The 16764-nt window shown below is 40.3% G+C and overlaps 1 protein-coding gene across 1 annotated transcript; it reads right to left on the bottom strand.

Annotated features, from left to right (window-relative positions):
* Positions 1-2496: 2496 nt before the first annotated feature.
* Positions 2497-15832, bottom strand: LOC112553424. Its single transcript, XM_025220627.1, has 4 exons — positions 14668-15832; positions 10082-10575; positions 3767-3904; positions 2497-2850 (listed from the first exon to the last, which is right to left on the bottom strand). Exons 1-3 carry the CDS (start codon positions 14764-14766, stop codon positions 3901-3903), a joined length of 597 nt encoding a protein of 198 aa, XP_025076412.1. The 5' UTR covers positions 14767-15832; the 3' UTR covers positions 2497-2850; positions 3767-3900.
* Between the last annotated feature and the right edge of the window lie 932 nt (positions 15833-16764).

Raw genomic sequence — 16764 nt, 5'->3', positions numbered from 1 at the left:
ATGGAGACCTTATATAATTTGGGAAAAATTTTTTTACAGACCATAAAAAAAAAAAACAAAAACAAAACAACAAAAACAAAACAAAAGAAAACAATATTCATAGATCCCAGACTACGGAAGAAAGTTAACAAGCGAGCACGCGCGCCATGGGGGTTATGGCATCCATAGAATTTAATGCAAGTTGTCGACCTTTTATTGTTGTGATTTACAGGCTCCACGTGTCGGAGACGTCCCCTGCACAGTGCGTAGCTCGGGGGTTTGAACCCCCCGCGATCAGCAAGAAGCTGAGTCAGCAAGGGTCCAGCGTGAAGTGAGATGGTGAGGGATGGGGAAGGATTACCTGTCGGATGTTAATCACAGATAAAAAGCTCCCGACTGTTTCCAGGGACACAACCATGTTGTTAATAATCGCTGAATTCTTTTGATCTGATCAGAGCTGCACCTTTTGCTAAAGACAAATACTACGCCTCCTTCTCTCTCCAAAAGTGAACCCTTTATAAACAACAAACGTTAAGCTCAGTTCTTTTTTTATTTATTTATTTTTTTGTTGTTGAAAATTTAAAACATAAACTTAGGCAGGCTTACATATTACCAATAAATGTTTGTCGTGCTCTGCCTCGGGACTGACATTCCCAAGCAAACATGCAGCCCAAACATTTAGCAGTCATACAGAAAGTCAGGCGACAATGCCAATCAATCGATTTGTAAAAAAAACTTCGTAATGACAAATTAACACGTATAACGTGTGAAATTCCTTACTTTCCCACTAAAAACTTATCCACCCATATTTTTACCCGTTGCCCTTTCACCTACAGACCACACTTATAGCGTGTCTGTCACGTGATAAAGACTGTAACGATTCACTTTGCGTAATGGAATGTTTGGCGGAAGATCTTGTTTTTTATATAACTTCTAGCATCTGGACCACCTGATTGCTGTGCCAAGCTTTCTAGTCCCACCTCTCCATCTTCCCCACTCCGGGAGGTCTGCCTGACAGGTGGGCGAGCCTGTACGACGAGTTGTGAATCCCTGTAGTCCAGGTGCTGCTTTAAAACATTCCAATAGACAGCAGACCGCACGAGACAAAGTGTGATAAAAACTATTAAATTGTGCAATACCTTATGGTATTATTATAGAATACTTGATAGTATCCCTGCAAGATAAAAAGCGTTTGAAGTATGTTGTCATTCAAAATACAGGCTGTCTTTAGTTTATGGTCTTGGCGGTTCTAGGCTTCGGTAGTTACGTTATCCGCAATCAAAGTTTTTCTCAATACAGATATAGACAATACAGATATAAACAATTAAATCTATAAAAAGAAGAAAAAAATGTTAGTCTCTCACTGTTTTAAATTGTTTCTTTTAATGTGTCTGTTTTTGTTATTTTTAACAAGATGCATCCAAATATATCACACAGGAAAGTTAAAGAATGGACGAGGTGACTTTTTCTGTTGCTTTAGTCTTCTCATCTTTCCGTTTCCATTCTGAAGCTTTTCTATTGAAAGAAGAAGTTACGTTTACACCAGATACAATGATGCCTTTAATTATATTTTTTTCTATTATCGATATCGTATTATGGTCATTCGCAGTAATTGTGAAAGGGATGACCGTCACTGACAACACTGGTTTTCAATTGTTACACACACACACACACACGAACACAGGGAGAGAGAAAGAGAGAGAAAGAGAGAAAAAAAATAAAAAGATAGAAACGTTAAAAAAACGCACGAGTTAAAAAGACATGAAAATATTTCAATTGTGTTCGCTAAAATCTTTATCAGGAAAATTCTTCTTTTCCTATTTTGCACCTGATGGCCCCTCCCTGCCGAAGCGGAGACGGGCTGATGGCAGGGGGAACCAGCGTCCGAGGGATAAACTAATCCAAGGGAGGTAAGCCACATAAAAGAAGTCGAGTTTGTTATCTCCCATTTTTGTGTTTTGGTAGTTACGTTATGCGCAGTTTTTCTCAATACAGATATAAAGAATTAAATTATTAAAAAAATTGCAGGTTTCTCACAGTTTTGAATTAATTAGTTATTTTGTCTGTTTTTGTTATCTTTAGCAAAATGCATCATGAGGAAACGTTTAGTTTCCAAGTAAATCACACTGGAAAAAGAAGCATTTACGGGTTGACTTTTTCTGTTCAGTCTTCCTACTCTTTCCGTTTCCATTCTGACGCTTTTCCTTTGAAAGATTAAGTTATGTTTACATCAGGTACAATGCTGTCATTAATTATAATATTTTCCTTTTACGATATCGAGTCGGTTATTAGCATGTGTGTGAGATAACCGTTACCGACAACCTAGGTTCTTAATTGTAATAAATAACACACACACACACACACACACACACACACACACACACACACACACACACACACACACACACACACACACACACACACGCACACACACACGCACACGCACGCACGCACGCACAGAGAGAATAAAACGACAGAAGATTCACGCAGCAGAATAAAAATAGAAGATATTCATGATCAGTGGCTACGCCGGAAAAGTCGGCTTTGCCGGAAACGTTTTATTTTAATCAGATAGTTTTTTCCTTTAATTGATCGGTACCAGATCATCGATCTCACATTGTATCTCAGTCTCTGTGTGTGTGCTTGTGTAACAGTAAAGCTTTAAAGGGATCGATGGTCTTCCATGGTTGCTAGTCAGTGGCAGTCTGCGATGCCGTGGCGCAGGGCGGAGTGAACGATGACATCAGTGCGCCAGCAGATGACAAGCCACATGATGAGTCCGAAGATGAGAGACAGGGCGCTGTAGATGAGAGCATTCTGCACAAGCCGACGTGCCCTAGTGAAGTCTCCAATGGCAACGCTATCTCTAGCCTGGAAAAAATTACCAGGATGTCATGCTTCATGGCTCAGTTCTTATTGCATTAACAACACGAAGACAACGAAAAATCATTCAGTATTTGTCCTTTGGCTTGAAAGTTGTTGGTGAATGATTGTTTGGGTCTCTGCTCAGAACAGCGCTCACTAAAAAGTCAAAATAAACATGATGATGATGATGATTGATGATTGATGACTGATGATTGATGATGATTGATGATGTATATTTTCAAGCCCCGTTTCCTCAAAAAAATAAAAATAAAAAAAAAAAAAAATAAAAAAAAAAATAAAGAAGGGACATCATTGAGGAGGAAGGAACATGCCTAGTTGTGCTTGCTCATAAATTACAAAGGTTAATGTCCTCCAGTAATGTAGGGCCGATGAATTGTAAGTAATTCACCGTGTCAACTCTTCCCCGCCTATTACTCTTTCCTGAAATGATATATTCAGTGGCTAGGCGGATAGACGAGGTGGGGAATGGTTTTTGCAGCCACGGGTCACAGGTCAACATATCTGTGACAGCATCAAATCCAGTCCATATTCAACCCCGTTCCGTCCGCTCCAGTCCATAGGAAGTAACTTCAGTCTACTTTCGGACATACTAGCACATGAGTGTCTTTGGTGGGTACTGCGAATATGTCTGCTGCAGTCCATAGTTCAAGAAAATCCTGCCCACCAGGTAGACGCTTACCATCCACCAAGTCCCCTCAAATCGTTAGGTGATAATAAACGGTAGTGAGAAGTGATCACTGTATTGTCGGTCGAGCCACAGAAACAAAACTAGTTTTAATAAATCGGACACTAGGATATATTAGATTTTAAGTAAGATTGAATTCTAAAATTTTACGTCCAACCAAATTGTAATTAAGCAACGATTGATACTTCCAACCGTATCAATCTTTATCCTGTTTACCCTCTTAGCAGCGATGACAGCGATGATTCCACAGGGCCAGGCACAAACGACCGTCGTCAGCAGACCAACCAGGAACGCAAAGGTTGTGCTGGCAACAGGGCTGGATTCTCGCCAGCGAATTTTAGTCGGGTGCATCACCTGCAATTGTTTTCACAACACAGCCATGTAAGGACATTTTGTAATACGCACAGCAACACCTTGCATACACTGTATCACGTGATATGTGAGAGTGTGTGCGTGCGCGTGTCTCTCGCATGATGTGTGTGTGTTTAGGAGTTTTGTATGGCATGTCTCAGGTTTGTATAATCACTTCCCACCAGGTACCAAGCAAATCAACCAGCCAACCAGTGGGAGACTACTACTAACTAAAAACCAACCCAATGACTCTCTCACACTGTCACACACACTCTCCCTAACACAGGCAGCCCTCCCCCATCACACACACACTTTCTCACACACAGCCTTTTTTTTCTGAGGGCGACTGCGGGATCAAATCAGGAAGAAAGGGAAACATCCGGGTTAATCTATTGACTCGGCGGCGGAACTCCGCTGGGGCTTAAGATGGCGCGATTCTGCAGACGTCGGCGACCTAAAGCCAAAGTCAATATTCGGCGGGACCTGAGTTTCGGGCGTACGGGACGTCTTCAGAACCAGTTGACCTTTGACTTACGTCCAATAGCGTTACGTTCTTTTACCACTGATAGGATGCGAAATGGTTCTGCGTCTATGGCGCACGATCGATTCCCGCTACCATCACGCTTAGTATGTTTCAAAGCCTCCCGTGCGCTGTCTAAGTAACTTTTCTTTCTGTACTCTCAATACTACCCGAAAGTGATCGTGAAGTAAAGTGTCAGGGACTCGAAACGAGAGCCATACCCATGCAGCAAATGCTAAACTGTCGTGGTCCTCCGATCGCAAAAAAGAAAAAAAAAGTCATAGTCATTAATTTTGTCTCTTTCCACGCAGACAACTCCAAAAAAATATACGAGAAAATGTTTCACAAAAACTGAGAGGCTTTTAAAAAAACTGCGAAAACACACGCGTTCATCCTGTTCACTTTTTACAACCAATACCTGAGACACTCGCTTTTGTCTGCTTTAGATACGAGAAACGCTTTTTAGTTTGAAGACAAAGAACTACTTTCTAAAAATGGCTAACATTAAACACGACGACTGGAGTTTCCATGACAACGCTTTTATCTTTGCGTAGCATATCCGAGCTAGCACATTATTGTGGTTATTGGCAAGATTAAGGCAATTACTGCCGCGCAAGAAGCGTTGTGTTCCTCTGGAAGCTGCCTGTATTTTCTCAATCAATTCTGATTCCGGGCAAGACAGTATAGATTTCTTGCTAAACTGTCGGATGAAATAGCGTTTACCATGCACCCCAGTTTGAAGTGGTCAGACCAGAGGGCGTCTGCTGCACTTGACGAGAAACAAAGCAACTGTACACCGACATGCAATAATTACGAACCATGTTCTCTTCCTCTCTCTCTTTCTCAGCGATTTTGCCTTTTTCCAAAACATGTAATGACAGTTGAAGAAGCAAATAGCAAAGCATCAATCCTAAAATACCAAAGACAAAAACAAGATGATTATCCCCCCGAGTCCCCAAAAATAAAATAAATAACAATCAAACAACTGAAGTGTACAAGAGGACAGTAGTTTCATTGTTCATGTGATATAAATTGTAAATAATGATGATATAAAAATAGTGAAGTTTCATTCCTATTTGAGATAAGGATGCGACTAGTCAATAAAGAAATAAATAGTGAATATACGACTAGTCAATTAACAAATAAATAGTCAATGAAATTTGAATCTTCATGTGAGATGAAAGCGCAAATAGTCAATGATCGTCGGTGTTAAAGACCAACCCTAGTTCAACCTTATTTTAAAATCAATGGACTTAAATAATTATATGATACCCAATTTCCCAGAACTGAGTGAACAATTAACTTGCTCTCCTCCACGAGATTCAAACCTTTTACCATCACAGTACCACTTGGCTTAAATTTGCTATTAACCGGACATTTGACCAAGTTTGGCAAAGTGTTTATATAAAATCTTTGTCAAAGTCGATCAACCGTTTGTCTATGTCCGGTTAGCCTTTAGGGCAAAGGTCAAGCAAGAGCTAGCAAACACTTGGACTACTCTTTGCCTGCAGTATTCGGTTCCCGTCAGAAATTGTTAGAATAGGGTTAATCCCCGTTTGCTTCTGTAGAAAAAAAAATTGCTCCTAATTCTTTAAAATACCTGATTATAGCTGTTTTATGACTTTGCCAGCAATTTTGAGCTGCTGTTCATTTGAAATACACTTTAAATGGACTGAACCCGACGAGCATCTGTTCTCTGTCTCTCTCTCTCTCTCTCACTCAAATTAGTGTTTTAGTGTGTTGACTGTATTCATCATGTCTTCGCGTGCTGACTGTAGGGAAGAAGAGGACAGGATCAGAAGAGATCGAGTTTCATTCTGATTAGTTTGCATTACAAGAAGTGGCAAGTCTGGCCACCTGACAACAGTTTCTAAATCGATCGTTGTGCAAATCGAGAGACTTCTAGGCAACTGTCAGTTAAACAAAACGTGAATCTTGGGATTCCTGGAAAAGTCTAAGGCTGCCGAGAAAGCCACTTGGGTACATCCAACAAAATTTCGATTATATATATAATATGGAAAGCCAAACAACGTAGGTTTATAGCTTGCGTTTATCTCGGTATGTGTGACATTTGTTTTAATACATATTTATATATCAACGCAGAAGGATTCAACACTAACATCGTGCTCAGTTTTGTCACCTCTAGAAGTGAATTTCTTGAACTTTGAACTGATGGCCTTTCGTGTACGGTTGCGGAACTTCGAGTCAGATATTCTCTTGGTATAAATTATGGTCCTCTTACAGGCCTGGATGAGGGAGCGTTTAGGTCCTAAAAGGTTAAATGTTTATACCTGTACTTCTATTACAGCGCTTTATCACAACACTATAGCCTTGCTCTCAACGTCCAAGTAAATGTTAAACAAATCACATTAAGTAAAACATTTCTTGCAAAAACAATTTATAAATGTCAATAACAAAATTCAGATGTTTTCTGAATACTGCACCATACCCAGGTGAGAGTCTACCTTCAGAGAGGTTGTTTTGAACAGGTGTGTTTTCAGTGCACTTTTGAAAAAGCCATCTGTCGGATGGTTGCGAATGACATGCGGAGGGATATGCGGAAGGATAAACGTCAGTCTGTTGTCCTTCTATTAGTCTGTTTGTCTGTGTGTGTTACTGTTTGCCAACAACAGAATGATCCTTTTGAGGTGTATCGATACATGCGCTGGGAATAGGAGAAGGAGCGGCGGATAGGGTCGGGGGTTGATTCAAAGGGAGGAGATTCATGGGTTGTAAGTGAACAGACTCGACGTAGTGGGGTGGAAAAAAAGAACTCCTATATAGGCACGTTCCTTTCTCAGAAGCAATGTCATCAGGAAGACTACAGGAACCATAATCACCATCAAGGGGAGAGAAGATCGAATAGCGGTCTCGGAAGTGCTGTTTCAGCGCCGGGCCCGTAACTTTACGCTTGGTGACGGCGTCTGAAGAGGTTATTAACCGAACGATGGCAAGACGAGGCAAGACTGGACACCTGATAACAGCTTTCAAATCGATCTTTGTGGAAGTGGAAAGGAGAGCGGACACTGGTCAATTACCTTAAAAAAGCTTAGTCTCGGGTGACTTCCTAGGTAGAGTGCAAGGCTGCTGCAAAAGTGGCTTTCAAGGAGTGGAACTGAGAAAAAGGAACAACGAGAAGTCTATCTCTATCTAGCCAGTAGAAAAAGCAAAAGAAAGAAGGAATTAAAAAAATGAAGAAAGGGCGGCTATTCACAATGCCCAAAACGAGCGTCTGAACATTTTATGAGCTCTTTAGGAAAACTTTCACACAAGCTCTTTAGAGAACAACAATAACAACAATTTGATTTATCCTTCCATCAAAAAGCTGGATCAAAATCTGCTTTGTAAAAAAAATAAAATCACACAGACATAATAATGGAAGCTGGTCTCAAAGGGAAAAAAATCATTGCGTGCCTTCTTGTCCGAACTCACGATTTTTGTCCTCAACATTTTCACAAACAAGTTGCACCACTTACAGGATGCAAGGAAATGTCAGAGGGGCAATCTAGTTCGAGTGCTCAGCTCCAGGTTTAGTCGGCCTCGGTTTGTGTTAGGCTACTTTTATGGTGCAAGGGTTTAAATTCCTCGCACGCGCAGATTAAATTCTGAGAGTAACTCAAGTTTTCCTGTGACGGCTCCACTTAGTTGCAGCGCCTGAGTGTGTTATGGCTGGTCCAGAGTTTCAGAATAATTGCACTGATGCAAACACACGAACGCACATGCATTCTTTGACTCAATTACCTACAATACCACAAACTATCTCTAATCAATTGTCTAATAATGTCTAATACTTACTAACTTACTACCACAGTTCCTTTGGATTAGAAGAATACGAAAAAAAGATTAAACTATAGAATATTGCACACACACACTTACACACACACTCTCTCTCACACACAAACACACACACTTATTTTAACTGTTTGATTACCGCTGCTTCGTTATATTTTTTTTCCTTGGAAAACGATTTCTTGTGTCGGCAGAATGCGGTTAAAATGGTTTCGTTTTGAGATGCGCAATAAAAGCTACTCGGCATGAGCCCTCGGTTGGCAGACATCGTTTGCATCCAGGGATGCAGCCAACTAAAACCGAGCTGCAGCGCTCGATCCGCTTAGTGCAATAAAATACGAGAGATCTTTACGACATCAGGGCCATCATCTGATCACTTTCGTTACCGTCCTGTAAACAGACAGAATAATAACTCACATCTTAAAAAAAAAGCTTTCCATCCTTCAAAGCGGATAGAAAATAAGAGGATTCATAAGCTTTTCTGGCGCGGATCCACAGAGAAAGAGAGACAGAGCCACGAATGCACACAATCATACTTTCATATTTCACAGGTTAAACAAACTGCAAACAAAAATTATGTTATTCCATGCTGATTAAATAAATATAATTAGGAAAGTTTGTGGAGCATATGTTGAAAACAGTGATGCTTCCAAATAAAGAATTATATAGAGGGGGAGAGAGAGAACGCGCGAGAAAAAGGCAAGAGAGAAATAACTTTATACTACGATAAGTAACTAAAAAAAAAAATATTTCTTACTTGCCATTGGCCTCTTTTATTTAGGGACAGCAACTTACTAGCCCTCTAGAGAATCAGTCGAAGAAAAGAGCATCGCCGTGCCCCCTGTGCCCCCAGAGCTTCACTTGAGTGGATTGAGACAAATGTTCGGAAACCAGTCTGACATATTGTAACACAAATTCGATGTAATTTTTATCCGACGCTGGATCATATCTTCGTTTAGGGAATGCTTCCCTCTTCCCTAGCACCCTCCCTGCAACACTAGCCTCTATTCCCACTGCGGTGACAAAATGCTGGCAGGCAGATAGTCTGTAGTCTGGTAGTCTGATAGTCTGACCAGTTCTCCACCTACTTTGTCATATTGTAGAACAGACCTATGCGAATGTTGCTGTTGTTTTTTGTTGATGATGATGCTGCTGCTGCTGCTGATGATTATGATGATGACTGCCATTTAACTACTTAAAGGTTAGTTTGAAATTGTACTCGCTAACAAAACAAAAGAAACAAAAAGAATCAATCAACGAAAATGGATTTCATGTAAAATAAAAAATAATTAAGTCGATGAGAGAAACTAGAAATTTCAAATAATTGTCTGGAAGACAACAAAAAATTTTCTTAAAATTTGCAAATAATACAACAAGAATTAAGAGTCAAAAGCAAGATATTCATGAAAGAGATGCGCACGCTTCAAACGAATGCTTAAAGGCAACCCGAGTCAAAAATAAATTAAGTTAGTGGCTGCTGTTGTAAATTTGTTTCAGTAAATGTGTCGTGATATTTTTTAAGTGAATTTTTTTTGGAAACATAAAAGCGTATATAGATTTACTTTAATAAACCAGCTTTAACCTTAACTCATTAAAGCCTCAGCAACTATTAGAGATTTGGTTCCCTACTAATGAAGCCTTCCCCCCAAAAAAAATAGCAACATGTGTAACATCTCGGGAAATGAAACACCGACCTCTTTCCGAAATATAGGTGAGGACCTTTCATGTTAAATAAAACTTTAACCCTGCGAACGGGAATAGGAATTTTTCTCTCAGAGTTTGGGAATCAGTCTCTTAAAAAATAAGAATTCCACTTATCTGAAAATAATATTGCACTGGGGTGTGGCTTTAAATGTGGCCTTACTACGTACGACAATCTGAGGATAGTGGCACGGACGACTGCTGCCATCACCGTCAGATCGTGGATCTTTGCCTTTGGCCGGCTGTTCATCTCCCTGCTGACAGAAGAGTGCGTTGTCCACGTCATCGTGCAGCCGCAGGTCCGGAAAGAGAAAATCCTCGTAGGAAGCGAACCCGCAGGGCCGGGGACAGTGGAACCGATGTCATACTGTCCTGCCATGTGAACGCATGCCGGGAAGGCTGGGTCGTTGCAGCGACTGGCGGTTGGGGGAGCTTTTCTCGCATATTCTTGAGGGTTGGGAGAGTTCTTGATGGTGTCGTCACTTTGGGCGTGGACGTTCAGGGGTAGGTAACGCCGCTTCTTTTGCGGTGGGTTGAGACGAGGATGCTTCCACGCGGTCGCTTGACCATCCTTCTTGGTGCTGATGGTGTGACACAGGGATGTCGCAGTCGTCTGCTTTTGTTGTCTTGTGGTTGTCCATTGAGGGCAAACCGTTCGATTCACCTGTCAGCAAAATGGAGACAATCATTCCGTTCACTGTATTTCACACTAGGGGCAAGACACCGCTAGAAAAAAATTGTGACAAATTTGTTCAGATCAGTTTCATTGGTTTCTTTTATTATGACCATGTTTTCGCTATTATTTCAAGAGGCGCCTTATTCATAATCTGAAAAAAAAATATGTTTCAGGGAGAATAGAGGATCGATAAATATTTTTGTTAACAATCAGACTGAAGTGGTTTTGAATATGGTAACAATGTCAACAGATAAAGTGATTATCAAAATCAATGATGATTTTTATTTGGTTCAAAAATCACTTTATGAAGAGCATGGAACTGTAGAGAATATGTTAGAACAGATAGAATAGGTTAGACATGCTATAACACGTATAACTGATAAAAGTGCCGTCAGATAACAGATAACATAGTAAACAGTACACTATCAGCATGATAGTAGTAATCAACAAGGACAGAAATGAGAGAGTGAATATGAAGAGGAAAATTAATTAGAAATAAAACAGAGTCAAAAAGAATTCAGTCCTTTATAACATAGAATTTCGTCTGCTTCGTGTTAAACTGATATCTACTCTGATCCACAGACCATGCTTTCGGATCCGTGCATGGAGACGATCTCACCTGATCTCCTGACGACAAGAGTGGGATTTGTTTGCCATCATGTCTCTTGAACTTTCTAGAGAAATATCGCGTTTACTAATGCTTCTTCGGTGCCAGGAATAGACAACTATGTGCCTACAGAAATTTATTCAAAACATAAGTCGATCAAAGTGTTCAAACTAACTTTTCTTGACCACGGAATCTTGTTCCATTACTTACTGGCTGTGATATTGTGTCTGTATATTTGTTGTCATGTTATGTATGTATCCTAAGTTCATTTGTGTCTACATTTGTATATTTATGTATAATTTTAGTTTTTAAAGCGCACTGAGCCTATTTTAAAGTTAAGAAATGTACTTAAAATTCTCTTCTTCTATAATTATTTTAATGGTGGGAAGATATATTTAACATAGTATTCACCAGAAAGGATGGGTAGATGAGAATTTCTGAAGAGCATCTACTGAACAGGAGATCACGGACTGTATGTAATAATCAGAATGGAAATTTCCAGAAGTCAAACAGGCAGACAACATGGAGAGCTAGGATGTGGTACAGGAATCAGATGGACAAAGCTCATTCAGAAGTCGCATGCAACGTCAACCGGAAAATAGAAAGTAGCCGTTCCTGATACCGCCATCAACATCAAAGCCAACTTTTATCATCAGGAGCACAGATCATGCTGATCCAAAAGAACCATTTCCATTTTTTTTCTTTCTTGTTTGATTATTTGCTTGTTTGATTTTTTCATTTGTTCATTATTTCTTGCTTTAATTTTTGTGTTCGCTGATAAGTGCCGGATGACCAAACATGCTGGCAACAAGCCAAAATGAGATAAGCACTCAAACCTTGATTGGCCAGAGAGGGAGAGAGAGACGGCTAGAAAGGGGGAGAGAGAAAAAAAAACTAGCTGAATGCTTGCTGCAGTTAGGGTAATAGAAGTTTCGTTTTATTTTGGTTTTGGTTCTTCTTCTATCTCTCTCTCACTTTCCCTTAAGTTCTGTGAATGCACATGCATGACAGCGCGCGAGTGTGTTTGTGAATGTGCGCGCGCGCACACATACACTACTTCAGAGACGTATAGGAAAAGAAAAAGGAATAAAGATAATAAGACATCTTCTTTTTCATACTCTTTCTCTTTTGATTCGTTCATATATCTAATTATCATGCTTTATAAAACGTAGTTCTTCTGTTGGTCTCACTCATTACTAGCTTTCTTAGTAAAGATATTTATTGCTATTTTCCTATCAGCAGTTTATACTATGAGTGGCATTCCACTCTATTTCACTCATCCCCAAACATGTATGAGCGTGCACGTGAGCACTACCACATGCACCCATCCTTTGCATTTCAAATCCACCTCTATTATCGTCATGGGTTTGCTGCGGCTAAATTCGATTTATTTTGCTTTCCATCATTTCGTCTGTATCTCTTCGATTTGAGTTTAAAAAGAATCAGAGAATTCAAAAATAATGTGGCCAATTTCCAGGGGAAAAAATTGAATCGAAAGGGAGAGAAATCTACTGACGTAGAATGTAACTCAAATGCAGGGTACCCCTAACATTTCAATAAGTTTGCAAGCTCGTAAAAATCTTCGTCTGAACTTGGGGAAAAGAAATGCCAGAGCTAGGAAGGATTGAATACTTTTAAATGAAGCATTAGTTAACGACATTTCGCAATGGTTTGCGATGTAATTGAGAAACGGATTTGAAGCTACAGAAGAGAAATAACAGAATGAGAAATGCTACAACAAACCCTACATGTAACATCGCCAGTTCCAGAGCTTTACATAAAATAAATGTTAATATGTATGCAGACTATATTTATCTCTATTATAAACAATAATAATTACTCTGCCATCAACATCTTATTGCTTCTGAGCAGTCAGCTAGTTTGAAATCAGTTATTTAAAAATAATAAAATAATCGCCATCATCAGTTCTTTAGGGGCTGATGGGGCACCTGGCGATATCACCACCAACTCTCACCAATTTTTCGGTTCTCTGTCCTTCTCTGAATGAGAAGCCAGTCAACTCTTGGATGCTGTCGGCCTATTTCTCTGTTATCTCTCTCTCTTCTTCAGCTTCCCTGTCCTGTTCCCAGGATCTTCATTTCAGGTTAAGATGATCTTGAAATGTTCTTCTATCACCTCAGCTTCCTGTAGACAGGAAGTTGTCATAGGGCTAAAGTATTTCCATAAGTGTCCTGGGCATCTCCTTGTCGGTGATGTGGTCTCAGTAGGAGTATAAAGGGGTCCCCTGTAGCAGGTCCTCTCTATTAAATGTATTCTATAAGGTGTGGTGTCAGGGTCCACGTCTTGCTTGCATAAAGGAAGACAGGACGAGAGCAAGCGCATTGGCATTCGGATAGTTTAGACAAATGTTGTCATTCCAGATATGTTTCAGCTTGGCGATTGCTGATGTTAGCGCTTTTCAGGGAAGCCTCTGGTTTTGAACATTTATCTAAGACCCCAAGTACTTGAAGCTTTTCACTCTTGACATTGATACCCGTTCTGATGCCGCTTTTGATTAACGGCTCTTTCCTGTTTTTCATCCCCTGTTCATGATGTTGCGATGTTGGAACTTTTTTCAGAGCGTTCAACAAGGCCAGAAGCTCTTTTGTTTTGCTAAATAATTAGTCTGTCAAGAGTAAATTGCATGTCTATGATTGTCCTGCTGCCAATATTGACCGAGCTATTCTAGTGCATCTGCCATGAGACTTTCGACGATGATGTTGAATTAGTTAGAAACGAGGATACAGCCTCATCAAACTGTGTTCTTCTGGACCGATGCTACTATTGTAGAAGATTGCATTGGTGGTCTTGTTTAACAAATTTTGTAAGACGTTGATAAGATTGGTTTTGATGTATCTTATTGTGGCTTTCATAGCTCATGAAAGATAACAGGTATCTTGTCTTTCATTTACTTACTGTTTAACAATGCAAAAGCATCTATATTTTGTCATTCCATTTTCGTTTTCTTGTACGATATCAACATGTCTACGTGCCCTCTTGTTACTTTTATCTCTTACTGATGTCAAAGGTTATTTCATATTTACAATCTCCGTCCGTATATTTATCATTTTACAAATGTAACAGAAACTGAATACCAGCCTAGTTTAATTTTTGTTAAATGGCTTCACATGTTAATGCAAGCTTTGCCAAAATAATTTACAACCAATATACAGTCTCGGCCAGGAGTTGGTGTTTCATTTACACAACTGTTGCTCCCAATATACAATCTCAGCTAATATGTTTTCTATTTATATAACTCTTACTGGCAATATACAATCTCAGTCAGTCCTCTTTATTTTTTTAACTGACTATTGACGAATGAAAGTGTACAATACTAGTCGCATTTATTAACAAACTAAGCACTTTTCATTCATGTGTCTTTTCATCCTTTAAAGTGGATTTTCCCCCTACAGCCGCTTTTTGAGTAGAAGTCACGAAAGTTTTAAAAAAAATCGAGAGAAGAGAGGACTTACTTTCAAGTCTACGACAAATGCACAAGAAGCGCACGAGTCAACTGAGTACTTACTTCCCGCCAGAACACAGGGTGTCGTCTCACGGCATCCACCCGGCATCTCTGGGAGGCTGGCCAGCAGCGCCCATTCCAGCGCCCAGAACTGTCGCGTGGCTGTTGAGATGAGGCTGCGCGGGCGGTTCCATTACGTGGCCGCGATTTGTCTCCCGCGTTCAGGGAAATGACAGTCAGGGTCTGGTGCTGGAGGTCGATATGGCGCGCGGGTTGTGATGGAGGAGCGACCACACAAGCGACAAGTCGCCCAACCTTACCATCCAGTTGACCTCCACAGGGATCAATTAGCCTCCAGTTTCATTCCACCCACTCGCATAATCTTCCACCGTGGCCTTCGTGTAAGATGGTTTCTTTCTACTCTTGGTCTTTTTTTTTTAAAATTTATTTCCTCTGTCCTCGGTCCATTTCTCTGTCTTTCTTTATCTGTCTGTGCGTGTTTGTGAGTTCCAGGGACTAATCCCGAGATTCCACGCAATCAAGGGGTCTGTCTATCAGCCGGTGTGTCGGCGGGGTGCGTTACTTGGGTTGATGCAAGTTTTGGATCCCTTAGTAGCGGTCGATGGTGGTTGTCAGAGGTCTGATTCCGGTCGCAACACCGAACCACCTTTAAGCCACTCAGCCAGCTCTCACAAAACTTTGTTCGCTCTCGTCTTCTGTTACTCAAACGTTCACAACAACAAGCGATGATGACAGTGGGTCTGAGGATAAACTGTGGGACAAACTAAGATCTGTAGTAATAAAATCTCCTGAAATTTGGTAACATTTATTTCTTTTTTTTTTTCTTTCCTTCTTTATTTCTTTACGAGAACAGATTCTAAAGCAGGAGAAAGAGATGGATGGAGAGAGAGAATGTGTGTGTATTAAACGAAGAAAATCTTGGCGAAAGATATGGCGCTGTATTATTTCCATGTTCCCGCAGCCTTGAAGATAAAACCGCCACCAGTCTCTATAAAACCGTCCTGGCTGCAGATTCACTACTGCAATTCTGTGAACTCGTTTCCTTGGGGAATCTTTTAGAATACAAGTAGAAGCCGTACATTAGACACATAAATCTGTATACATATTTGAAGGGCTTAGCAAAGTTATTTTAGGTTTGGCACCTGAGAGTCCGGTTGTATTTTCAACCCTGTCATAAAAAACACCATTTTGACCTCGAGACATACATTTCTTCTCCTTCTCCAGACCTAATGTTTAGAATTATCTGCTTTCTTGGGACAGTGTCTAGGTTAGAAGCTTTCAATTCCGGCCTCAAAGCCAGCCGCTTCCAGAAAGATCTTTCATAATCTGTTTACTCCGTCTTTGTCCCGATTCATCGTTGTTTTCCGCCTTTGTGTCATCTGTATATTGTCACTTAATTGTGTTTTATCGTTTTCTTAATTGTTATCTGTAGGTTGCTTGTGAAAAATTCCTCTAGACAGTCTAATGAGCTTTTGGAATTCCATCATCATCATCGTCGTCGTTGTCGTCGTCGTCATCGTCGTTTTTAAATTTGAGGACTAGGTAACGTAATTTTGTAAGTAGAGATAGGTTTGTAAGTAAGCTAATTTTGTAAGCTAGGTCTCCTAGCTGAGAATACAAATTTCTCTAGGCTTGATCTATGCAAGATGTGGATGTAATAAACTGTCATGGCAAATTTGTGAGGGTTTCACATGGCGTATACATGGCGCATTCTCATGCAGGAGAAACCACGACAGCAGAAGGATTTTTTTTTTCAAAATATTTGAGGGGGTGAGGTTAGTATTCTAGAGTGTGCGCTAAATGTTTGAAAACGTGCATCTAGAGGGAATGTACACCCGACCTTCAAGCCTGTTTCATCAGTAGAGTTCTACTAAAGGTGTCAGTAAAGGTCCTCGATGCGGCAATGAACTGTAAGTGGCTACAAGTGTGCAGAAGACACAGGGTAATGAACTGTCAGGGGTTAAACCTGTGCAGAAGACATGAAAAAGGCATGAGAAAGGCGGAACCTAACAATCTTCTTCCGCAAAATACCAGTAACATCAGTAGCAATACCAAGGCCAGCATCAGGTGTAGTAGCGGAAGAAGT

Source organism: Pomacea canaliculata, linkage group LG12 (assembly GCF_003073045.1).
Source record: "Pomacea canaliculata isolate SZHN2017 linkage group LG12, ASM307304v1, whole genome shotgun sequence".
NCBI lineage: Eukaryota > Metazoa > Mollusca > Gastropoda > Architaenioglossa > Ampullariidae > Pomacea > Pomacea canaliculata.
Note: the sequence above shows the minus strand (reverse complement) of the source record. Positions and strands in the feature narration are given on the sequence as shown.